The sequence below is a fragment of the Cololabis saira genome, chromosome 20, assembly GCF_033807715.1.
Source record: "Cololabis saira isolate AMF1-May2022 chromosome 20, fColSai1.1, whole genome shotgun sequence".
In the NCBI taxonomy this organism is placed as follows: Eukaryota; Metazoa; Chordata; class Actinopteri; order Beloniformes; family Belonidae; genus Cololabis; species Cololabis saira.
In genome coordinates this window covers 20870571-20895261 of record NC_084606.1, presented here as the reverse complement: position 1 = coordinate 20895261, position 24691 = coordinate 20870571, and the positions used below count along the sequence as shown (strand labels likewise).

The 24691-nt window shown below is 38.9% G+C and overlaps 3 protein-coding genes across 5 annotated transcripts; 1 reads left to right on the top strand and 2 right to left on the bottom strand.

The window, feature by feature from the left end:
* Window positions 1–173: 173 nt before the first annotated feature.
* Window positions 174–7147, top strand: LOC133420960 (uncharacterized protein DDB_G0292642-like). Of its 3 annotated transcripts, none has more exons than XM_061710848.1 (5): window positions 174–536; window positions 5041–5146; window positions 5375–5469; window positions 5667–5837; window positions 5944–7147. In XM_061710848.1, the coding sequence occupies exons 2-5, from the start codon at window positions 5050–5052 to the stop codon at window positions 6397–6399; spliced, it is 819 nt and encodes a 272-aa protein (XP_061566832.1). In that variant the 5' UTR covers window positions 174–536; window positions 5041–5049; the 3' UTR covers window positions 6400–7147. The 3 variants fall into 3 exon arrangements, with proteins under 3 accessions (XP_061566832.1, XP_061566831.1, XP_061566833.1); XM_061710847.1 differs by lacking the exon at window positions 174–536 and adding an exon at window positions 718–769; XM_061710849.1 differs by lacking the exon at window positions 174–536 and having other exon boundaries at window positions 5095–5146; window positions 5375–5557.
* On the bottom strand, window positions 5223–13304 carry LOC133420483 (ciliated left-right organizer metallopeptidase). The gene is made up of 13 exons (XM_061710176.1): window positions 13290–13304; window positions 11985–12355; window positions 11386–11557; window positions 11017–11142; window positions 10808–10892; window positions 10572–10717; window positions 10280–10463; window positions 8882–8951; window positions 8680–8776; window positions 8445–8552; window positions 8216–8347; window positions 7597–7703; window positions 5223–7512 (listed from the first exon to the last, which is right to left on the bottom strand). The coding sequence occupies exons 1-13, from the start codon at window positions 13302–13304 to the stop codon at window positions 7311–7313; spliced, it is 1815 nt and encodes a 604-aa protein (XP_061566160.1). The 3' UTR covers window positions 5223–7310.
* Window positions 13305–13568: 264 nt separating this feature from the next.
* On the bottom strand, window positions 13569–22232 carry lrp10 (low density lipoprotein receptor-related protein 10). The gene is made up of 10 exons (XM_061710846.1): window positions 22186–22232; window positions 19719–19900; window positions 19525–19557; window positions 19179–19323; window positions 18700–18893; window positions 18046–18599; window positions 17513–17949; window positions 16137–16331; window positions 15750–15879; window positions 13569–15492 (listed from the first exon to the last, which is right to left on the bottom strand). Exons 2-10 carry the CDS (start codon window positions 19765–19767, stop codon window positions 14854–14856), a joined length of 2376 nt encoding a protein of 791 aa, XP_061566830.1. The 5' UTR covers window positions 19768–19900; window positions 22186–22232; the 3' UTR covers window positions 13569–14853.
* Between the last annotated feature and the right edge of the window lie 2459 nt (window positions 22233–24691).

The following is a 24691-nucleotide window of genomic DNA, read 5'->3' as shown; positions in this document are numbered from 1 at the left end:
GATCTATATGAATGATAAATCCCAGTGAGTTAGTGCAAGTGCAGTTACCAACAAATGAGACACATTTGATGGGTCAGTGAAAGCAGCTGATGCGTTTGGGGGAAACGCGAAAGGAAATCCAGCCGCTCAATCCTCCCATAAATTTGATACAAAAAGTCAGACGACAATAAACTGCTTATAAAGAGCGGGTCACACGCGTTTTGTTAGTCTTGAGCGACGGTCAGATGCGTTGGGACTTTGGTATTGATGTGTAATCAGATGGGAAGCAGCAGGACTCACCGCGCTGCTGCTGTTACTCCGTCCACCCGCTGCCTTTCACTTTCGCTTCGGCGAGAGGAGGTGAAACAGAAACACGAATACACTCACACGAAGAAAAGCTCTCCGACCTGAAGCAAGATTCAGACACGTTCAAATTTACCCAAAACTGCGAAGTAAAACTTGAAAACTGCGCAGTTTCAAGTGCGTCTGTTCTGCTTCCGGTTGGGCACAGAGAATAAAGGAGAAGTCTTAAACCTAGAAAAAACTGTTTCAAAGAGGTAAGACATGGCATTTATACATAAGTTTCTAATGTATGTCACGTCCTCTGCTCACGAATTCATGCTTTATTTGCTACATTTAACTTGTTTGGTTTACAACTGGTTCAAACAAATGCTGGATTTAATTTAATTATTATAAACGCTGTCTTTTGCTGCGTTCCATTTACCTTGGAAGTCGGAACTCGGAACTGGGAATGACGTCACCGCCGAGTTATCAGCGTTCCAGTTACAAAGTAGGAAAACAAGATTGTAGTTCGCATATACCACATGAAAAATGTAAATTACACGAATCCGGCGACCGGTTTGTGTGCGCCGCCATCTTGCGGCGGCGCCATGCGGTGGCAGGTGTCAATCTGCCACCGCAGCGCTGTTATTGTAACCTGACGCTCTACAGCATCATTATAGCTGGATTGATGATGTTAGACAGTGGCCTTCCATAAATAATGAAGGTATCTTAAATTAATGCTGATGTTAATTTATAAATAATGATTTGTTTGAGCGATAAGCAGGAAAGAATAGAGGAATAGGGAGATAAGGGAGTGTATGATTAAACACTGTAATATAGGTCTATCCACCTCCTCTCCTTACGAGGCATGTCTGCACAATTAAATATTACCTGTGTATGTTTTGTTTAATTTTAGGTATCCAATAATATTTTATTGATCGCCTGGCGTCCGATGACGAAAAAAAACGCAATTACAGGTCTCTAATTGAAGGGCAGAACTATCTCAGCTCCGGATGATACAGAATACATACATACATAACCCCAATCTGCAGATAAAACTAGTTTGTTGAGGAAAAAATATTAACTCTATTTGTAGCTGCAGAAGAAAAAAATAATCTCACGAGGAAAACAAAAATATTGCTCATGTCTCGGAGCCTCTTCAGCATAAAAAAAAAGAAAAGAGAAGTAAGAGTAATAAAAAAGATGTACTGTATGTTGTACTATTATACTAATTTATTGAAACACATGGCGAGTCAAACATCTACCAAAGCAGCTGTCAAACACTAAACAAGGTAGTAAGACGTGGGTTGTGCAGAACTGCGGCAGTAAATCCTCATCGGAGCTCCACTAGTAGTGATTTCATATGGATCAAACCGTTAATAATCATTATTTTCTCCATATACCGCTCCCTGGCTTCCTTGTTTAAGGTATCCAGGTAAATTCCAGTTCCTTTCCAGCAGTTTAACATCTTTTTTTTGCGTTCCGTCTGTTCACTTGGTGAAACAGAAAAGTGGTTTTGACAGTCCGTCCCGTCTTCATTCACTATCAAAACAAATGCACGTGACGGGACAGGAGTTTTCCGATGATACAAATACATTAAGAGAGCCTGGCAGGGAGCGGAGTAATAGATCCATACGTATATATGTCTATGGGCTGGAGCGGAGGAGCGGAGCCGCCACCGCAGTAATGGCGGCCCGCTCGACTTCCGGGTTTCGCCGGATTCGTCTTACTTGTATACGACTGATTTAGTGTGACCAAAACTAGAATGAAGTGCTACGAATTTTTACAGAGCTCTCTTCTACTGTTTACAACCGGGGCAGCCATCTTGGAATGTGAACTCGGGGGTGGTGAAGACTCTCCCACCTTCCCAGTGGGAAATCCCACTTCGAGGGGCGTTCCAGTTGAAAATTCCGACTGGGAACTGGGAAATCTCCACTTCCGAGGACAAATGGAACGCGGCATTTGTACAGGTCTATTTTTATATCTATATCCTCAAATGTAAATGTAATCGCTGTTTCAAGTTCATATGTTTTCTTAATCCCACTATAACGTTCCCCAAAAAATACATAAATACGGAAATATATCAAACAAAGGCGTTTCCTAAATTATTTTCTCATGTAGGAAAGTGTTTCCTGTAATTGTGAAGCAGCTTTAAACTGCAGGAACTTCCTTGTTTGAGACACTTTTAGTCGAGGTGCTTTTTTCTGTTTGTTTATCTTTTAAACTCTATTTTGTTGGGGGGGTTTCATTTCATAAGCTTATGTGAGATGGAAAAAAGATGTCAACATAAAAAAAGTGTATTCTTATAATGAGTGTCTATGCAGGTTTTTGTTGTGTCAGCAGTAGGCTGTGTCTCGGACCAGAGGTGGTCAGAGTTTTAGTTATGAACCTAAATCAGATTTGAACTCACAATACACACTTCAAAAAGTGTTAAAGCCGGTGTCGTGCCAAAAAGTGATTGCCTACCAGAATCTGATTTCTCCCCTGAAAATGGGTCTTTTTACCTGCCAAAAATTGATTGAAGGCCAAATACAGTTAATGAAAGGTGGTTTCTACCTAAATATGATTTAATCTCATTCTTGGGCTTCATAATATAAACACTAGAGCTCACAGGATTGCTTTTAACTCTTTTAAAGGACCATTACAACACAAAATAGGCATTTTCACCTGCCAAAAATTGATTGAAGGCCAAATACAGTTACCGTAATGAAAAGTTGTTTCTGCCTAAATATGACTTGATCTCATTCTTGAGCTTCATAATCTGAAAATCTAACGTTTTAGCGCTGTCGCTTAACAGGCTGCTGTGCCCACTCCTGCGGCCAGAAATCAGATTCTGGCAGGCAATCATGTTTTGGCACGACACCGGTCTCTATCACCTCAATCAATCTCACCTGCACCTGTGAGCTCACCTAAATTACCTCTTGCACCCATACACCACCTAGCGTTCAACAAACGACAACAACAAATAAACAACAAACAATCATCAAACATATATAATGGCTGCAACATCTGTGCTTCAGCTCTAGATCCGAAAACCCTATGCATAGGCTAGAATTATGTATTAAAGATTGTATTTTTGTTACTTTTGTATGCACCCACAAACAATCTCAGATCATAACTTACAGTCACTGTGCACTTTATTTCCTATACACACTGCCATTTACTGTATACTCTTTGTACAACACTTTATTATTACAGCTTGCTACTTTATTTTATTTTATTATACTACTTGTTACTTTATTTTATTATCTTTGATATTTTATTTTGTACATTTTGTACAGTCTGTTCTTATAGTTACGTATTCTTATCCTATATGTGGATACGAATAAGTAACTGTGTGTAATGCTGCAGCTACAATTTCCAGCATGAACCTACCACCACCGTGCTTTTGTGTAAGAACTGCTAAATGCATTGTCTTTGGGGGTCTTCCCAAATATTTGAGACCTATCAGGTCAAATAATAATTATAATTATTTTCCTTGGCCTTTCTTTGCCCTTTAAGGGAGCAGAAGCTAACATTTACAATATTTGTTCAGAAAGTCTGTCCAGGCGTGGAGGTTACTTTTTTTTCTTTAATACCAAGATTTGTTTGGCCTCATGCTTTGCGCCTCTCTTATTTTCTCTATTTCTTCTATTTCAAATGTCTCTAAATTTAAACTGTAAATGGCTGTATAGTTGCAGTTCTTAATCCATATAATTAATTGTCATATTTTGATTGTTCAACTGTAACTTTACTAACTTCTTCAAGATCAAGATTCTCTTTATTGTCATTGTAACAAGTACAATGAAAAGTAAGGTGCAGGCCTTCAGTACAACAAAAAAACAGTGCAATATTAACAATATAAAAACAATATACAGACTTACAGAATGTTTGACGCTAACATGAAGGTAAGTGTGCAAGTAGATATTATTACCCATATATAGATATATTACACAGAGGTAGTGCAGTTGCGAATGATGGTAGTGTAGAAAGTGCAGTTGCATTTGACGGTAGTATAAAAATATTGCACATTATTCAGTTGAGGCATTTATGGCTCTGAAAGGGGTTGGCAAAAAAACTGTTTTTCAGTCTGTTATTCCTGGATTTAATGGCCCTGTACCGTCTCCCTGACGGCAGTGGCTCAAACAGGTAGTGGCCCGAATGGGATGAGTCCTTCATGACGGCTCTCCTGAGGCAATAAGAGCCGTGAAGGTCCGCACGTGTGGGTAGAGGGTTAGCACCCTATGACCTTCTCAGCCATTCTGGTGACCCTCTGGAGCTCTTTCCTGTTTGCCACTGTGCAGCTGGCAAACCATGTGCAGAGGCAGTAGGTGAGGATGCTCTCCATGGTGGAGCGGTAAAAAGACACGAGCAGTCTCTGGCTGATGTTGTTCTTCCTGAGGATTCTCAGGAAGTGGAGTCTCTGTTGTGCCTTTTTCTTGTCCCAGGTCAGTTTATCCTCTATGTGGACCCCGAGGAGGCGGAAGTCACTGACCCTGTTCTTGTGAAGGCATTTACAATCATCCTGCATTTATTGGTGATGAAAAGCAATAAAGTAATTCAGTGACATTTATCTGTTTATCTGTACTTACTCAGCATCCAGGAAATAATTCAGCTGAGTTTTTATCTATATCCTGAAAACATAGAAAAGTGCACTTTGACATGTAGAAGATTCGATTTGTTTAAGTTCCTGTTAATTAAAAACTTTTTTGTATATATGTATGTTTCTGGCCTTCTTATTAACATGAAGTGCTGATATATACGCAGATCTGATTTCTCACACTTTCATATCTTTTCCAGAAAATCAAAATGAGCTTTCAGGACCAGGAGCAGGCAGAGAAGAAATACGACCCACGAGACGCTACTCTGAAGTTTGTTAACAAGGGGGATGACTTGGATCCCGTCTGTAAGTTTCAAATTTCCCTTTGAGCATCAAGGAAGAAAAGTGCTACAAATTGTATTTCTAAGAAACTTTATCCAAGATTATCAAACCTTTCATGTTTTAAAGTTGACTTTTTACAAGGTTTTACATTTTTATTCATCAATATCCGTCTTATCTTAATGTCTTATTTAATATCTGGCATGTACTGTTACCTTCCTGCAATTATATAATTTTTTTTCCCTTCCTCTTCAGCTTCAGATTTTGTCTCTCTGCGAGCAGAGATGTCCTGTGGCCACGCAGTCACTCCCGATTCTTTGACGCAGTGGTGTCGCTGCCTGCTGGATGAGGTATCTCATGTGTTCAAAGACATCTTTGTTTTTTCATCATAATCAAAACAATATGATATTGAGAATGAAACTTAGTGTACATCGTCAGGTAATTCAAGGGAAAAGAGAAATAGAAAAAAAAGTTCAGGAATCCTTGAATGCATTTTGCTAAATATTTTTGACTGTTCTGAAGTGATTATTTTGTCTGTATTCATAAGGGAAATTACACATTCAGATGTCCTGCATTGGTAGAGGGTACCAAACAGTGTAATAAAGTGTGGTCGTACCAAGAGATCCGGAGGCTCGCTGATCTAACCGTTGAGGAAATGGAGCACTTCGAGGAGTCCATGGCCCGCCTGGCCCTTTCAGAGTACTGCGATAGTCAGCCAGTGAGTAGTTTATGATTGGTTTGAAAAACAGATTCTTTAACTTATGTTGAACATTGTGGGTGGAATTCTTTTCCAAAATTCCCCTTTTTCTTGGTTTCCATTTCAGTGTCCACAGTGTAAAACACAGGTTGAGAGGAAGGATCTGTCCAACCTGTGCGTCCAGTGCATCATTTGCACAGACAAGCAGAAGGCGTCCTATCAGTTCTGCTGGCAGTGTCACATGAAGTGGAAGGGTCCAGGTCCTCGGTCAGATCGCTGTGGCAATGACGGCTGCATGAACAAGGACCTGCTGCTCCTGCAAACATGCAAGACCATCAGTCTGCCTGAGGTGGAGGGGGCCACCGGCGTCCCCTCTGTCCGAGCCTGTCCTGTATGTGGCATGAAGGTGGAACATAATCAACAGCACTGCAAAAATGTTATCTGCCCTCGCTGCAAAAACGAGTTTTGTTTTCTCTGCCTGAAACTAAAGCTGCAATGCTGTCAGACCAGTTCACCATACAAAGTCTGTCCCAGTGGTGTGGCCCCAAGACAGACAGCTATCCCTGTTTGGAAGAAAAAATGAGGACGAGATCAGAGTTTATCCTGATTTGTAGGCCAGGTAGTAAATAAAGCAATTCAGATTTTCAGATTCAAACAACAAGTATCTCTTTTTCCTGCACATCCAAAGACAAAATATATAGTTTTACTCTGATGTTTCTTTCTGGCTTAACTTTTTTCTAATTCTTTTTTTTAAGTTTCTGATTTTATTTTGAAATATTATTTCTAGCAAATGAAATCACAGAAACCTGATTGTAATGGGTTCAATTTTATATGCGAGTATGCCAGCAACATTTACCATAATGTGTTGTTTGAATACAGTGCGATAAAGTAAGTTTTCTGCCATTAAGCAAAAATAATGAAATACAAGTTACATCTCTATAACAAGAAAAGGCCTCTGATGGTTGGCAGGTCCACTTCACTTTCTCTTGATGACCACTAAACAGTTCTGGACAGAGCATTTTACACAAATAATACATTAATCAACAAACACATGAACTGTTCTTTACATCAAATAAACAACAATAAGTCAATAAACATGTTTCACTTATTAACTACGTACAGATTCTTGGTGGGATGCCTGCAGTTGCAAAATAAGTCATCTTGTACATGAGTCTATAAGAAAATGAATTTTTCTCACTTTATATCTAATTTATTATATGCTATTTTTAAATGTGCAGTCCTCTTGTGAATGCCTGCAGCACTCTTTTTTCCCCTCCAAATGTTCTGTATTCTTGAGATCAATAATTAAAGCCAAAAAAACAGACTTAACCACTGACTGAAAGTTTCTCAATGTTTTATTTGTTTAGTAAATATAAAAGGACCTGACTGGTATGACAGTGTATACATGGATGACAAGTTTCCCTCCTATAAAAATGTGTTTACTCAAATCCAGTGTGGAAAGTTCACAGTTCCCTGTTTTTAATGGAAAAGCTTCTACAGTTCGCTGTGACTCTCTGGGGCCACGGTGCGGATCCTGACCATGCATGTCCGACACTTCCTGTATGACACCAGCAGCAGAGCCAGGAAACATGCACCAGCAACAGAGCAAAGTCCCGTAGCTGCAGTGACCTCGGCAGGCAGTCTGAGCTGAGACGGTGAAACACTCGGGGCTGAAGTGAAGGCCTCAAGGGCATCACTACAACAAAAAGCAACAAACTAGATTTAGTCTGAGTAACATTTTGCTCTAAAGCAAACAGTGCTTATGTGAAGTTATGCTCACCACGTGATGCAAGGAGGTGGGTTGTCATCTTCTGAGGGAGGAGTAACGTCAGAGTACAGACATAACCTCCTGTCTGGGCACAAGACGGCACCCTGGTATCCTTTTATCTGACATTTTCAGGAAATAAAATGCATATGATGATTTATAGCCACAAGTTATAGTGAGCAATCATTTCGTTAACTCTGCCCACAAAAAGATGTATTATGTTGGACACTTTAGTTTGAAGATGGTTTTTGCATTCCACTTCAGTGTGATGTAATATATAGGAACACGTAATGAATGCAAATGCATCGGCTTCACATTGCTGGTAAAGAACAATATAACATGTTATACACAACTTTGCAATACCCTACAGTAAAACAATATTTTGTATTGAAATTTAATTTGTGTCCTGTTTAAAACTTTCTTTTACTTAAATTCAGATAATTGATTTAGTGAATTGAATAGTAAAAGAAAAACAAAGAAAGGGTTTTTATTCAGAAGACAGAATTGTATATATTACGTTCAGTATAGGTTCGATTAAGTAGATTTTTTTTTTTTTTAAAGTTCATAAACTCATGTAAAATGTCAAATATGGATATTTTACTATTGTGAATTGGATCCCATATTTGCCGTTTACCTGAATGGTGCTACCTGCTGGGCAGTCCACCCATCCAGATCCGGACACCTGGATCTGGAAATTGTTCAGTCCGGTACACATGTGTCTGTAACAGCGACCCTCCACAGAGCTACTCATCCGGGGAGAATTTCTCTGATCCAAAGTAAACACAGGTGAGGAAATAGCAGACTTTGTTCAAAAGGAAATGATTACAAAAACAAGACACGAGCATTCACCTGTGCACACTCACCTGTCTGACGAGGCTCGAGAAGAAGCAGCGGCTGTCAAAACCAAAAACCTCTCCGCTCCCGTCATCTTCAGCTGACCACTTGGAATTTTCAGTCTTCCAACATTCACTCTGAAGATGAGGGAAAACAATTGTATCTGAGATTGTATCTGCACAAAATGTAGAGAATTCTGGATGTGAATTTCTGACATTTTTTAATCCTTGTTTTACTTAGTATAAAATTAATTTTATAACCTACTCCGTTCTTCAGGCTTTTATAAATTCGACAGCCCTCCAGGTATTGATCAGTCTGGCACTCTCCCTTGTGGAGATGAAGAAAATGACACCCACGTCCACTAGGAGACAAGCAGGTCGAACATTAAAGCTGGAAATGTAGTGTTAAAAGGAAAATCACTCTTTAAGACATAACTTAAAACAGTATGTTTTAATGTTAATTCTACCTGCCAGTGCAAAAAAAAGATGAAGAGCCGTTTTTGCAGGTTGACAGAGAGCCAAATGTAGTTCCTTCACCTGTTGGAAAATAATTGTTAACTGCAAAACTGTTGATTATTTTTTCTCTTTTCTGCGGCCAATATTAGGATCCATGAGACAGGGAGTACAGAATATTTTCAACGTGATGATTCATCTACCCTCTACTTCAGTTCAGGTCTCCACTATATAGATGAGGGCACGTGCAGATTGGTATGTGTGATGGAAAATTCAACCTTGGCCACTTGATTAAACCAAAACTGCTGAGAGCAGGAAAATAATAGCCTTGGCCAAGCCAGATGTACAGACTGGTAGTCTGCCCAAAGATAATGTGAGAAACACCCTTCTGGGCATGCCAAGACTTGATCTAAGGCAGGGGTGTCCAAAGTTGGTCCTCGAGGGCCGCAGTCCTGCATGTTTTAGTTGTTTCCCTGCATCAACACACCTGATTCTAATTAACGGTCGTCACCACCTTGTCATCAAAGTCTGGATAGTTCTGTTGATGACCAAGCTCCTTGTATCACGGTCAGAGGTGTCAAAAGTATTCACATTCATTACTCAGATAGAAGTATAGATACTAGAGTTTAAAAATACTCCTGTAGAAGTTGAAGTATCAACTCAACTTTTTTACTTGAGTAAAAGTATAAAAGTACTAGTTTCCAAACTACTTATAGTATAAAAGTAAAACTAATGTAAGGGGGAAAAAAGCCATTAAGGACAAAAGCCATTGAAAATGAATGCATATATAATGCAAATATATTAAAGAACCATATATGTGTAATATTGAGCATTAACATGCGTTTCAGAGATCAGGAGATATGATGACTAGTTGCCTATAAGTATTGTAATGGTGCAAAAAAGTCAAACTTCAGAGGCATGTTATCTTTTATCCTAACCTTTATTGGAATGTACATCCAAGTTTAGTTGCAGGAATCTGAGGGAACGGATGTAAGAACAAAACTGGACAAGAACATCTGAAACAACCACAACCAAATTCACTCTATCCGGATGGAGCAATTTAACTGGATAGTTTTTTTTTTAAAGGCCGAAATGAAATAGAGTAACGAGGCTGTTTTTAAAATGTAAGGAGTAAAAAGTACAGATAATTGCGTGAAAATGTAAATGTAAATGAGTAAAAGTAAAAAGTCGTCTGAAAAATAATTACTCCAGTGAAGTATAGATAACCAAAATTTCTACTTAAGTAAGGTAACGAAGTATTTGTACTTCGTTACTTGACACCTCTGATCACGGTTTGATAAAAAAGGGACACATCTAAAACATGCAAGACACCAGCTCTCGAGGACCGACTTTGGACACCCCTGATCTAAGGCTATTCTATTATTTTCAACAATACTGGCATAGTTGTTTACCATCTCCCCAAACCAAATTCTGGGCCCGGCTCAGGTCGACAGTGTACCATCCCGTGTCCTGTAGTGCAGCTAGCGTGACTGAGTCAATCCGGACTGTGATTGGATCTCCCAGAACGGCTGTCATGATGGACCCCTGCAGGACCCGGGACTCCCAGTGAGAGGACGCTCCGTCTGCTGATGCATCCTGAAGGTTCAACGTTTAAGTCAGGCATTCAAGAGTGAGGCACCAAAGCTGAGCTTTTTTTTTTTTTTTCTCCATTTTAGTTGTTATTGAATTTTAGCAGGTCAGTACCCAGTTCTCCAGAGGCCCTCCTAGTTCAGGATCATTCGACACCAGGTGCCTCTGCAGGGCTGAAATGACCGACGCGGTGTAAATCCTCTTTTGGCCTGATCCATCAGAGTGAGTCACTTTACCTCGAGGAGAACACAGAGCACCAGCTGCAGAATCAAAGAACATACAGCCTAATAAAGCTCAGTTATTACTTTTACTAAGATGGACGTAAAAACATGAAAACTGCAGTTAAAAACCTTTGGCAGGTGGGGAACAGACTCTCCAGGAGCTGAAAAGATCTTTAGAGAAACCCAGCGCGTGAAACAACTCGTGAATCACAGTCTGGAAAAACAACAATCCAGGATGCAGTTATGATGTATCCTTATTACCCTGCTGTTAACTGATCTTATAATAATATTTTCAAAAAAATGTATAAATGTGTAAGATGAACTCAGATGAATGAGACCTGCACTGTAGCCTGGTGACTGTATGCAGCTCCTGTCAGTCGATCTCTGCAGACGACCACCACCCCAGCCACAGGTCGCCCCTGGCTGTCCGTCTGACAGTGGACAGCGTAGGCCAGAACGTTGGGCTGATTAACCACGACGTAAAGGGGAGGGCGTGAACAGTCTCATATAAAAACTTGGAATTAGCTTATTCCCCTAGACCTCTGAGTGTAATGCAAACAGTGCAAAAAAAGTGATGTTTTTAAAATATATCATTATCTAAAGCAGGTGAAATAGGGAACTAAGTCAAACAAGAATTATCTCACAATGTAGGATCTCAGTGGAAAGAGCAAATAATCAAAGTGAAACCCTCTTCAAATGTTAGGTACCTTTGCCCTGCACTTGTCAGTGGCCTGTATGTGGAGGTAGAGCAGGAAGTCGGTGTCGGGGAGTCCAGAGCCATCACTTCTGAGGACAATCCTGCCAGGGGAATCCGCTTCTGGGTAAACATCACATCCAGCCAGGTGCTCATCTGGGATCTGACGGTAACAGGGCGGCTGACTAATACTTTACACGCTTGATTCTGAATTTATGTTCACGTAAAATCAGTTGAAGCATGAACAATAACAGTAGTAATATTTAACTTACTATCACATCGAGGCAAGTCTCATTTCTGTAGTGCTTGTCAACTCTTCCACACCTGAAATTATGTATTCTATCATTGTTTAAAAAAATTACAGTAAAAAAAAGATACAAAACTGATGCAAAAGAGTGGGTTTGAAGTGAAATACAAACACACGCAGACACACAGACCACGTCACCTGTTGTGGTTGATGGTACTTGAATTCCTCCAGAGAAACTTGCAGTATTTGTTGACGTCTCTGCTGAGCAGCAGTGGCCCCACAGCTCTGTTCACTATCAGACACCTAATATCAGACTCTTTCTAAATATGAGCGTGTGTTCGTGTGTTTTCTGTTTTTCACCTGACAGTAAAGAAGACACCACCCTCACAGCCTCCTCCACCGCTGCCTCCACCCTTCTGTTTTCAGCCTCTGATGGGGCGTAGATCTCTGCAGGAGTCCAAATCTTTATCCTGATTGGCTGTGGACGGGAGGAAGGGGGTGTGGCAGACTTCCCCAGAAAGCTCCTCCTGCTCTTCAGTGCCAGTCCCGGGTGACGGGGCTTTTGTCCAAAGGTTAGCAGTCCCTCCTGTCTGTCTGTGAATCTGGGCTCCGGTGGGGGAGATGCTCTGACTACTCTGAGTTGAGCCTGGGCCTCGTCAAAAATGCACATGTGGAGTGAACCGGGTAGCTCAAGCACCAGCGCTATTACAGCCACCTGCATCCACCACACCTGTCTCTGGAATTACAGCACAAAGGTCATTGAAAACACAGCACTGAAGGATATACTGTCTCTCATATCTGACCCCATTTAACAAATCTTTAAGATTTAAACAAAGTGAAACTCCAAAACATGAGCTGGGAGGAATTAAAGAAACAAAGAAATGAAAAAACGAAATAACTCACATTAGACCAAACCCACCATTCTGAATAAAACTGTATTTGTACAGTCCTGAGATACAAAACTATGACTTCTTGCCATTTCATTTATGGTTCAAGTCAAATTTACATACTGTGCTCTACAACTAATCTAATTTGGAATGCATCAGGAAAAAGATTTAAAATAATAATAATAAAAAAACCTCCCATATTATGTGAAAACATAGAATATGTATTTATTACGCTAGGTTATTTTTAATTATGTATTTTTTTATTTTTCTATACATTGCTTTTGTATTTTGATGACATTTTTGTTGTATAATTACATATAGAATTATATGCACGTCATGTGGTATGTTGCTATATTTACCTAATTTTAATACCTTGCAAATAGCAGATTATCTTTTATGATATCCTGATATATGAAATACAACAGATTTATTTGGACAATCACAAAAGCATAATTAAAACATCAAAAAGTACTGTATTCTTAGAAGTATTACTACTTATATTCTAGTAAAATGCAGTTCAGGTACCTGAATAAATATTGCACAATTAGTAAAAAGGAAAAAAAGAAATTGCAAGCAGTACAAAATGCTACTTTAAAAAAAAAATTCCACACAAAAACATGCAAGCTGAAAACACAAATGTATTGATTAAGCCTCAGCAGATTCCACTCCAGATAACTAAAATAAACAAGTTAAAAAACTCAATTAAATTCATAGCTACAATGATTCTCAGTGCTGACGCTGACATGGGTGAAAGCTTTCTGACAAAGCTCTTTGATCTCATACCTTAAATGCGATCATCCTGCCTTTCCATCCCTCCATGTAGTTGCATCGCTCATCAATGAAGCACAATCTTCTGCAGTTTCCTTCCATCCTGCAGACGGGGACTGGTAGCAACTTCGGCCAAACTCTCACTGTTTCCAGTCTGCATGAAACTCCAAAGGAGTTCAGAATACAGAGGACAATGTGGTGACTCATCTGTTACTGAGGTGTCAGTTGTGGCGCCTCCACCCCAACTCACTCACCAACACCACACAGAAGAAAACAAAACAAATGCCACAACTCTAAAAGTGCAAATTGTTTAATCTCATCCACATTGTTACTTATATACAGTGAAGTTGACCTTATTAAATCATAAAAATCACTTTCTCTTTTATTTACCTCATTCCATCACAATTCTAACACTTCGGACTACTCCACATCAACCTTACTACATTCAACAAAAGCAAAAAGAACAGCTTTAAAAAAAAGAAAAAAAAAAGCTTGTTGAAATAAAAACAGGATAAAAAGCGAAATAATAACAATGACAATACAATTGGCACACCACAAGTCTGTTGTGTCAAACTGTGAGGAAAAAGTGTTCTAACTCCCGGCAGAGACTGAGGTTTAATTTGTGAATTTGGTGCCCTGTCATCACTAGGGACGCCTCATCTTTCTGTGCACACAAACCTATGTCCTAAAATAAAATTAAAAAAAAATCAGGCACCAAAGAGATTGTCTTTTGAAACATTTGCTGCTGCGGATTACATTCATTCATTTGGAAGGGTATACCTATGTGTAATTACACACGTAGTTACTTTGCAATCATTTACACTAAAACACATCCTGAAATATTATTGCCAGCTTGCAGAGTCGACATGCATTTTGTGTGTCATAATAAAGCCGCTGATGTGCTGATGTGGGCTATGATAAGGAGGAAACACTGTGTGCACTATGTCTTCAAAACTTTGCAATCTTCTTCACCAGCAGACTCCTTAAAAGGCACTTAAATAGGGGGAAATATTCTCGTTTTCTGTTTCGCTTGTGATCTATCAGAACGGATGGAAGTGGCAGAAGTATGCAGAGACGATTCACATCTGCAATCATACTCCACTGTCTACATAAATCGAAAATGCAACTGCCTTCTTACAGTTACAGTCATATGAACACAAACATTTCCATCTTAAGAACTCAAACCATTCAGTCTGACAGCATTTTGCTTCAGGGTCTAGATAGGGAAGATTCTTCTGTGCAAAGGTCTCCTTCTCTGTGCCGTCCAGCGTTATGTGCACATCCAATACTGACCTGCAATACATCTCAACCATGCCCCTCATTTACACTTTCTTAAGGAGGTATTAAAGAGTCCAATACTTGATTCCAAATGTCAACAAATCAAACTCAAGGTAATTTCTAAAGGCACCAGACTTGCACAGAGAGGATGAGTCTCGCTGAGCGCCCCTCCTGTGCTTAGATTCAAGCAAAAGTGTGAAGAAAAAAAAAAAAAAAAAGATTTTTTGTTGTTTTTTTTTTGTTTTTTTTGGGTGGAGGGTTAAGAGTAGCAGAGGTGTGGCGTACGAAGTGAAGGAATCATTCAGGTGAGCATGGGCACATCTTCCTCTGAATTAGTGTCTTCAGACAGAGGGATGAGCAAAACCTCATCATCTGAGGTGGAAGAAGAGGAGAAAGAAGGAGATGAAGAAAGAGGCATGGAGTTGGTGGAGGTGGAAGAGGGCGAGCCTCGGAAGAGGGAAATACCCAGGCCTATCGTATGAAAGATAGAGGCCAAGGAGGGGCTACTTGGGGGTACAGCAACTGGGGGAGTTTGGGGACTGGTCAAGTCTGGAGCCGGGGGAGCATATGGAGGGGGAGGCGAGGAGGCGGTGGGTGATGGAGGCAGTGGCAGTAGAGAGGCATCCTGTTGCTGATGCTGCTCCGTCTGAGTCAACAAGCCGAGTTTTTGAGGCACGGGCTGGTTGACCGCTTCCACCGCGGACGAGGAGCTTGTGGGTGTGGAGCGGGCCGGATCCTGACCAGAGGGAGCCGAGTTTGACTGCTGCTGACCGGAACTTGAGCTCTGACTTGGCCTAGAGGCGGGTCTGGGGAGGAGACCCCACCTCCTCATGCGGCGAACAGCGCGGCGGACGAATCGGGGCCTGCGTCTGCGGTGTGAGGAGTTGACGGCATCCTGACGGAGGAGCTGAAGAATTCCTCTCAATGAAAGAGAAGAAGCCTGGCAAGAGAAAACAGTCAAAAACATTCAATAATGTATTAAAACCAAAATGAATAATCATGTAGACCCAGAAAAAGATGCTATGATTGTACTAATAAGCTGTGTATGAAACCAAATGTAACCGTCACCAACTGAATGCAGCATTAAGGCACTTTTCCATTGGCTATGATGCTCTCTTATTATTATTATTATTATTATTAATGTTAAAGAGCTGATGAAATGCTGATTAACAGTACAGTGGCCCACTGATCTCTCACCTCACTGGGGTTTTCTGTGGGGAAGTCCTCCACCGGGGGGATGATACCTTGAGCAATCAGCTGACCGTAGGAGGGAGGAGCCTGCTGCTGGATGAGCTGTGCTTCCTGGCGGCTTATTGGAGCAAACATGCTGCCACAAAAAAGCAGATAGTTGTATAGATGTTTGGATGTATTCACACAGTGAAGGGTTAATCATATCACCTAATATCAGTATGCTTGATTATGTTTTGTTTTTGCAATAAACAACTAATAAGACTAACTTTTTACAGAGCGTTGGCACACACACCTCACATAATCTCAAAGCTCCTTAGTCAGTAAAGCAGATATGTTTTGCTGGAACAGCTGAGCAAAAAAAATGCAAAAAATAGAAAATGAGAAGGGAGTTACCTGTACTCTCTGGTCCTGAGCGAGTACAGTTTACACGTGCAGCCCATGGCAATGACCAGCAGCAGCCCGCAGACAAGGCTGCCCACCGTTGCCGCAGTGATGACCTTGCGAGGCAGAATGACTGTGCAATTGACCTCATCCGTGCCATCTTTACAGTCCACCTGGCCGTCACACCTCCAGCTCTCAAACACACACCTGCAGAGGGAACAATGAGCCGTTTGTTGCTAGGGTATGCAGGAGAGTCAGACAGGAAAATGTATCCACATGCGTCTGTAGCCTGAGCTCCAACAAAAAACTAATTATGAACCTTTTTGAGATATTAAAAGTGTAATCCGTTATATAAATGTATAATGTAGAACCAAATTCCTGTTCAAAGGTTAGTACTGGTACTCATGTATACACTAATTTAAGGGCACTTCTTTTTTTTTTTTAAACTTTAATAAGATCTTTTTTTCTCAAGTTGGCAGTGCATACATTTTTATTGTAAACTTCTCAATGATTTTATGTTGCTGCCACCTGGTTGCAAATACAGTTCACCAAAATGCACATACTTTGAAAAAAAATAACATGTCCCTGTCACCACTTGATTATTAAAACAATTAACTCTGATGTGCATTTTTAACCTGTAATTGTGTGTTGATGCTTTGAATGCATTTCTGGTGGCAGTAAAACAATAAAGACCTATGACCTCAACCAGGAAGTCAAAGAAAATTCAACACCTTTTTGATCAGAAGAATTAAGATGACTCCCAGTTTCACAAAACCCCACAATATGCCAATGTTATATTCAAAATAGGTGTAAATAAAATACAGTGCAAAAGGGCAGAATAAATTCTACCAGCAAGTATAAATGTGTCTATAAACCATTTTTAAGAGACCTGCGAGTAATTTTTACACTACCACCATCAAAACTTGTTGTTTCTATCTTATTTTCATTATTATTACATTTTTAGGGCTATTTTGTGCCTTATTTTAATCAGAACTGTAGTAACAATTCAGCAGTGAGTCACTTTATTTTCACACTCGTCAAAAAACAAACAAAAAAAAAACATTTAAATCATTTGTACCCTCTTGTGACACATGAAAAACAGATTTCTAATAAAATGTGCAAACAGCAGATATTTCAAAGTCAAAAACAAACTTCCCACTAATCAGAGTAAACTGGAATCTCAAAAGTATAAACAGCAAATCCGACCATGCTGTAAATAAGAACCCACATGTAGTTGTGAGTTTCTTTTAATCAGTTAGAAGGTGTTGTTTAAAAAGATAGTTTAACCTAATTATTTCTGTTAAAGCATTCATTATCGCCACTGTTTGCACAAGTTCAATACTATATTGTTATTATTATCATATTACATTTCAAAAATAAAGACTGACCTGTCACTGTCACAATGAAAGGTTCCCGGCTGACAAACAGTGCAGTCCTTCTCATCGCTCCCATCAGCACAGTACAACTGGTAGTTGCATCTCTCGCTCACCGGGTAACACACTGGTCTGCTGGCGAAGTGGCTGGATGCCACCGCCCTCTGTCCTGCAACCCCACAAGCAAACTGGTTTGGACTGCAGCCCCTGCAGCCCTCCTCATCTTTCCCTGTCTCAGGACAGTCCCATTTCCCATCGCAGCGCTGCTCCTGTGTGAAGCAGCCTCCTGCTGCTCCACCACATCGACCTTCTCCCGGAGGACAGTAGCTCCCGACGTGGAACGTGGCCTTAAAACCGACCCCTTCAGAGCCAGGAAGTCTATCATATGCAAGCGACAGCACACCAGTGTGGGACTCAACTTGCACTGATCTGTAATTGGACATGCTGGTGATCTGTCAAAATACAGAGAAGGTTCATCATATCATCACAGGGAAAATTACGTGGCCTTCTAGCAATTGGTTGGAAGCATTTCTCAGTTCTTAACTTACATTTCTTAAAATGTCTCCTTTGCCTTCTGCTCTGTTGTAGACAGTGATTCTATCCCCGGGCCCCAGAATCAGCTGCTGTAGGTCCAATCTCAGTGGTCTGGAGTCCTGAGGGTCCAGAGTCCAGACACAGAACATCTTACGACCCCGGGAAGCTGGAGGAGAGAAGGTCCCATAAAACGTCTGAAGAAGCCCTCCACAAGGCCCCTCGATAGTAGAGGATGTTGGAACCAGCTCCTGTTGTGTGCGAGGCCGCTCTTGATCCACTTTGTCTTGCTCCTTTTCCAGCGAGAGATCATCATAAGTATACCCCTCAGTTGATCTCCCTGAGCTGGGAGTTTTGTCTGTGACCTTGCGTCTCTCTGTGCCACTATCTTGGTTCTTGTCTTTGTACGATACAGTTTGAGTATCTTCGTAGTCCATTTCATCATAACAGCCCTTCTCATCAATGCCAAAGCCTTTGTCGAGACATTCCACTTGCCCGTTACAGCGCCAGGACAGCGGCAGGCACCGACCTCCAGGGCACCTAAAGGAGGTCTCTGGGCACTCGCCCGAGTCTGATTAAAAAGCGAAAACCTATTAAAATGATTTCAACAACAAAAACTTTTGGCAAAAATTCAGCAAGAAATTGACGAGCCAGATGCCACACTATCTTACCCCTGGCATAGCTCAGCAGAAACGATGACACCGGGAACAGGTGAGGGAGGAAATGGTGCATCACAGTAATATTTCCCCCCGGGAACTCCAATGGCTGCGGCAACTTGGAGCCACAAAGAAGAAACGGCTCCCCGCCAGCTGATGATTTTATAGACACCCACTCCTTATTACACCGCACTGAGAACTGAGTGAAGCTGAGGAGGGATTTGGAACAATGAATTAAAAAAAAAAGTTTTTCCTGTCAAAAATGATCTCAGACAGAAATACTGTATATTCGGCATTAGTGTGATCCATTTCTTAATCAGATGAAATATAGCTGAGAATACAATATAATATCCCAACAAGGGATTATTTTCACACATCTACAATAACTTTATCTCTGACTATCATGGGTAATCTGTTACTGAGAGCCAGCTTTTTAATTCATTTGACCGTTGGCAGCAAAACAACACGAACTAAAATCCGCTCAGCATCTGTACCTGAGAACAATCGGTTCATCCTCTAAACCCTTGATGATCCAGCAGTCATTAGAAGAGCCAAAGCGGTAAGACCAGCTGTGGTAAGCAGAACTCCTTATCTCTCCCACTTTACTGTCAAAGACCTGAGTGGGAATCCCACAGTGGGCTGAGAAACACAAAGGAAGAATTAATTTATACTTAAAAAAAATAAATGTTTGAAGAAGCAATATGGAGAAAAAAAAGTGAGTGAAATTGTGATCATGATAAGACTCAAAGCATGAGGAAATTATGAAAAACACAGGACCCCCAATACTCTTATGATCTCAACAGACAATAAGATTTACTGCTGACGAGCTCGTCTCCTTACCAGCACAGAGGGCAGGCCCTAAACGACTGCACGCTGCATAGAGGGAAGGGCAAAAAAAAGAAATCAAAAACCAAACCGGTCAAACAGGTGGTTTCCATGAACACCTAATCAACATATTAAGTGCTGTACAACTTTGAAAACTGTAATTAGGACCTCATCCGATAAACATTTGAAGTAAAAGCAGAGTAACTCACCTGTTATGGAGAAAACTAGTAGTGCACATAGTTTGTGGGTGACTGACATTGTGATGATGGTTTCACTCTCAAGTGTTTAAAATTATTTAAAAAGGATGAAAACTTATAAGATTTAAACATATACATATGTAAAAATGTCAGTAAAGAGCCATTTTGGGAGGTTTGGTTCAGGAAGACTTCGCCTGCAAAGTAAGAAGAAAAGACAAATGAGACGTGTGGAAAAAATTGACAACTGGCCAAAATCCACCCAAGTTAGTTTGATCACCACTCTAAACAGAAAATAAATAGAAACTATTAATATGCAGGAAAACATTTTTAGCAACACTAACCATTTAAAGGTTTTGATACGCTTTCATATTTATCGAGACAAATGCTCCAAACTCATTATATCCAAGTAATAATTACGGATGCACAAAACCCTCATCAATTCACTTTGCTTTCTATAAATTTATGTGAAAAATGACATTAACTGTCAAAAAAAAGGGAAACTGATGATTTTTCTAAGAGGTTATATCTAGAAAGAAACTTTTAATGTAATACAAATTTTTTGAATACTTAAAAACCAAACAAAGAAAGCGAACATTTAGGCTTTGCAAGTGATTTTCATGGCAAAATTATGCAGTTTAATGGGTAAAACGTATTTACACAAAACTCCTCTGTAAATCTAGGCCACAGTAATACGTCACAATGATTATTAATGCTCTCAATGACATTTAGATTACATTTATCTGCATGATAAATCTACTTTCCGGAGCTGATTTAAAAACAATTTGAAAATAAGTTGTCTTTGTGTCTCATTTTGTTTCAAGCCAGTTTCCCTGTTGTGCAGCCTATAAAACTCGCCCCTTGGTTATAATAACAGTCAATAAAAATGTCCAAAGATTTCCCTGCTTTCAGCAACTGGACTAGACGATTCAAAGTTTCTTAGTTATATATGACATATATGCATTTTTTTCCTCCTGTGTCCATCATCTCTTTAGTCTTTAATTTAGAAATTATATGTAGGTTATCAGGAAATGTGCAGCAGTCTTTCACGTCAGTAAAAGCCTCGTTAATACTTTTAGTGTATTTTTTCTTTTAAACAGTAGTTTTTCTTAGATTAATGGTGCTCTTTTATGTTTTTTAAAACACCTATTTATGGTGGACTTGATTTTGAAAACTATTACGAACATGAGGATTATTTTTACTCCAAAGAAAAGCAATGTGACTCATAAACAAAGTTGGATACAAGCACCCAACCAACCAATTATTTATAGATTCAAATTAGCTTAAATTCAATGAACTGGTGGACTTCAAAACTGCACAGCTTATGTTCAAAATCAACAATAACATGCTGCCAGACTGTATCCAAAATATGTTCAATTTAAGACAAAGCCATTACAACCTCAGAGGGGAGAGCATATACAGGAAATCAACAATCAGAACCAACACCAAACTGAGATGCTACGGTGGCAGCGGTGGATGTTTGGAATAAATTAGATAGAGATTTGAAATTATGTAGAACCTTAACCTTATTTAAAAAAACATTGAAAAGAAGGAGGATTTCTTTATATCAAATTAATGAGTGGTGATGCTTGCTATGTTGAGTTGGGTATTTATTTAATTAGTGATTCGATTTTTTAAGGATGAAGGTAACATGTAGACTGCACCTTTATTTTTAATTTGTTTTATTTCTCGAGGAAATGTTGTTATCCCCATGGAGGCAATTTGTTTAACTGTCAGTCTTTTCTCTTACTTCTTACTTTCATTTCATTACTTTAATTAATCTTTTTGAGGGTAGGCAAATAATAAGCTTTGCTTCAGCCTACACCTTTTTCGGTCTTGATGGTATTTCTATATTGGAATTTTTTTGTAATGTTTTCTTTGAACAGTGTATTCGTTTCCTTGTTGTCATTTTTATCTTTTTTTTTTTAGTGATGTCATGACCGAAATAAACTAAACTAAACTAGGATTGTACTCCGCCCAAAGGGTTTTATTATCGTTAAATTGGCTCATTGGTTCTAGTGGTGTATGAGGGCAGTAAACTTATAACCTAAAAACACATGATTGTTATCCAGGCTCATTGCAGGATGGGTTTATTCTTGTTTTGCAGCTATTTCCTTCCTGTAATGTTCAACAATGACGGTAAAAGACCCAGACAAGTCTCCACGGGTTTCTCTTATTCCCACTACAGTGAAACCCTGTGATCCCTAGTTCTACTCCCTGAATACCCTGAGATATTGTCCTCTTGTTCAGATCTGGTCCCGAGTTAAAACAACTGCGTAGTTTCGGTTTAAATCATCTCTCACGACGAGCTAAGCGCTAACTGCTTAGCCTGCTCTCACATCCGCCTTTACACACCGATACACAATCACAAAAGTATTACGAACACAGAAAAACATAGTTTGAAGCGCCAATAAACCGAAAAGTGTAGGTTAAAAGCGAGAGCGATGTAATAAGAGCCTAAACAAGCTTAGTGATACGTTACCGTGTCAGTCGGCCTCTTGTTGACAAATGCTCAGCGACTTCCGCATTTGCAGCTGATGACGAGGGGGCGGGGCTTGTGCTTTAGGTTAAAAACTCACGCTTCCCATCCAATTCAGAAAGATAAACGATTGTTTTTCTTACATTCTTATATTTTTTTAGCTATTAAAAGCATTTAACCCGATGAGACCGTATAATATCCAGTAATAAAAACTTTAACTGCCTAATAGGATGGGTGTGAAAGGTGAAAATTTACATTTTCAACACAAGGTGTCGCTGCAGGTTAATACAAAAGTCTAATATCAGCAGAGGTGGTTAAAGTAGCCAAAAATTGTACTAAAGTAAAAGTACTGTTACTTCAGAATAATATGACTGAACATTTATCTTACTGTGTGGAATTGTGGGGATCCACCTTTAAAACCCCCTTAAATTCAATAATAAAACTTCAAAAACGAGCCATACGTATCATCAATAAGGCTGATTACTACGCTCACACAGATCCACTTTTTCTAAATTCTCATGTTATTAAATTTTATGATTTGTTTTATTTTAAAATCATGCAAATTATGTTTAAAGCAAAATCAAAAATGCTCCCTGACCCAATACAGAGGTTCTTTTCAATTCAGGAGACTCGTTACAATCTTAGAGGTGTCTGTAATTTCACAGTACAAATAGCTAAAAAAGGTATGAAAAGGAGATGTGTCTCCATCACTGGAGTTAAATTGTGGAATGATGCCAACATAAATTTAAAAACATGTCATTCTTTTGTTGTATTTAAGAAAATGGTTTGTAAAGCTATTTTTGAAGCTTATAAGTGCAATTGACCATCTGTAAATGTTTCTTTGCTTTTCTATTGTTTCTTTGCCTTTTGTTGTTTCTTTGCTTTTCTATTCTCTTTTGGGTTTTCTGGAGGTCGGTAGCCAAAAATAGAAAGTTGGTACTATAGGATAGGCTTTTATAAGCATTTTGCTTCAGCCTATGCCTTTTCAGTTATTGTTCAACACATTTTTTTGGTTTTGTATGAAATGTTAATGCTGTGTACAATGTTTTTTTTTGGTGTTGTTTTGTGTTGCAATGACTGAATAAACTTCATTCATTCATTCATTCATTCATTCATTCAAGTAGAAGTAAAAAGTAGTCATCCAAATAATTACTTGAGTAAAAGTAAAAAAGTACTTGGTAAAAAAACTACTCAAGTACTGAGTAACGTCTGATTTATTTTTTTAACACAACCATTCAAACAGACAAAAGCACAAAATAATCATCTTCAGGCAAATTAAATCAATAAAATAATATAAATTCAAATTAATAAAAAATAAAAAAATGCTTAAATTAAAATAATATTAAAGTCAATTCAAGTACTTTAATAAATAATAAAATAATGACAGAATAAAAAAATAAATTAAGTACAAAATTTCAAGCCTTTGTACTTTTCTTTTTTAACCAGGCAGAACTAGAACAAGCCCATGAACTCATAGAAACTCTGTGTGTGTTTGAGTCTGTGTAAATGTGACAAAACATGCAAAAACAAAAATCTTTCCCAAAGAATCAGTCAGTGATGTCATGAGATTGACGTGTACGCGGATAAAAGGGATAAAAGAAAAGTAACGAGCTCAACGTGGCCTAATGTAGCAGAGTAAGAGTAACAGTTTCTTCTTCACAAATCTACTCAAGTAAAAGTAAAAAGTATAGTGATTCAAAACTACTCCTAAAAGTACAGAATTTCCCAAAACTTACTCAAGTAAATGTAACAGAGTAAATGTAACTCATTGCTACCCACCTCTGAATATCAGTTTGGATTCACGATATCATGGTGCCTGTTTATGGAGGTAGATTTGTTTCTTATTTATTCAATCAAAAAAAAGATTGCTTCAATCAAAAAATATATGTTCAATCGAAGAAAAAAAGTGTTTGGATCTAAGCAAATATTTGAGACTCAAAAAAAATGCATTCAAACAATTTTTTTCTTTGATTGAAAATTTTTTTTTTGATTGAAGTGAAGTTTTTTTTGTTTGAAGCAACTTTTTTGATTGAAGTAGTGTTTTTGTGTTTGGGCCATATTATGGGTAGGACATTTGTGTCTTTATCATTTAATCAAAAAAGAAGTTGCTTCAAAAAGAAAAAAATATTTTTCAATAAAAAAAAATCACTTCAATAATGCAAAAACATATTTGAGCACTTTTTTGGGGATTTAAAATATTTTTTCGATTTGAAGTGATTTTTTTTTGGATTGAAGTGAAAAAAGTTTTGAATTCTTTTTTTTTTTAATCATTTTGACACAAACATCCCGCAGTGGGCTTTTTTTTGATTGAAGTTAATTTTTTTTTAATTGAAAATATATTTTTTGATTGAAGCAATCTTTTTTTTGATTGAATAATTAAGACACAAATCTACCTTCATACCTGTTCGAATTCCAAATTCCCCTAGGGATTTTCGAGGTGAATTTCACCTGAACAGGCCCAGCCAAGGTAAATCAACAATATCTCCAAAATTATAAGGGCAATATACAT

What these genes read in the sequence shown, in the direction of transcription:
- LOC133420960 (XM_061710847.1), top strand. Translation starts at nt 731, where the DNA reads ATGACGTCACCGCCGAGTTATCAGCGTTCCAGTTACAAA. An exon ending in ATCAGCGTTCCAGTTACAAA is followed by an intron (nt 770 to 5,040) that starts GTAGGAAAACAA and finishes TATCTTTTCCAG; the next exon opens with AAAATCAAAATGAGCTTTCA. An exon ending in GGATGACTTGGATCCCGTCT is followed by an intron (nt 5,147 to 5,374) that starts GTAAGTTTCAAA and finishes CTTCCTCTTCAG; the next exon opens with CTTCAGATTTTGTCTCTCTG.
- LOC133420483 (XM_061710176.1), bottom strand. An exon ending in TCTTTTTTTTGCACTGGCAG is followed by an intron (nt 8,777 to 8,881) that starts GTAGAATTAACA and finishes CTTGTCTCCTAG; the next exon opens with TGGACGTGGGTGTCATTTTC. An exon ending in CAGCAGGTAGCACCATTCAG is followed by an intron (nt 7,704 to 8,215) that starts GTAAACGGCAAA and finishes TGAAAATGTCAG; the next exon opens with ATAAAAGGATACCAGGGTGC.
- lrp10 (XM_061710846.1), bottom strand. Translation starts at nt 19,767, where the DNA reads ATGTCAGTCACCCACAAACTATGTGCACTACTAGTTTTCTCCATAACA. An exon ending in AGGGCCTGCCCTCTGTGCTG is followed by an intron (nt 19,324 to 19,524) that starts GTAAGGAGACGA and finishes TGTGTTTCTCAG; the next exon opens with CCCACTGTGGGATTCCCACT. An exon ending in TCTGCTGAGCTATGCCAGGG is followed by an intron (nt 18,600 to 18,699) that starts GTAAGATAGTGT and finishes CTTTTTAATCAG; the next exon opens with ACTCGGGCGAGTGCCCAGAG.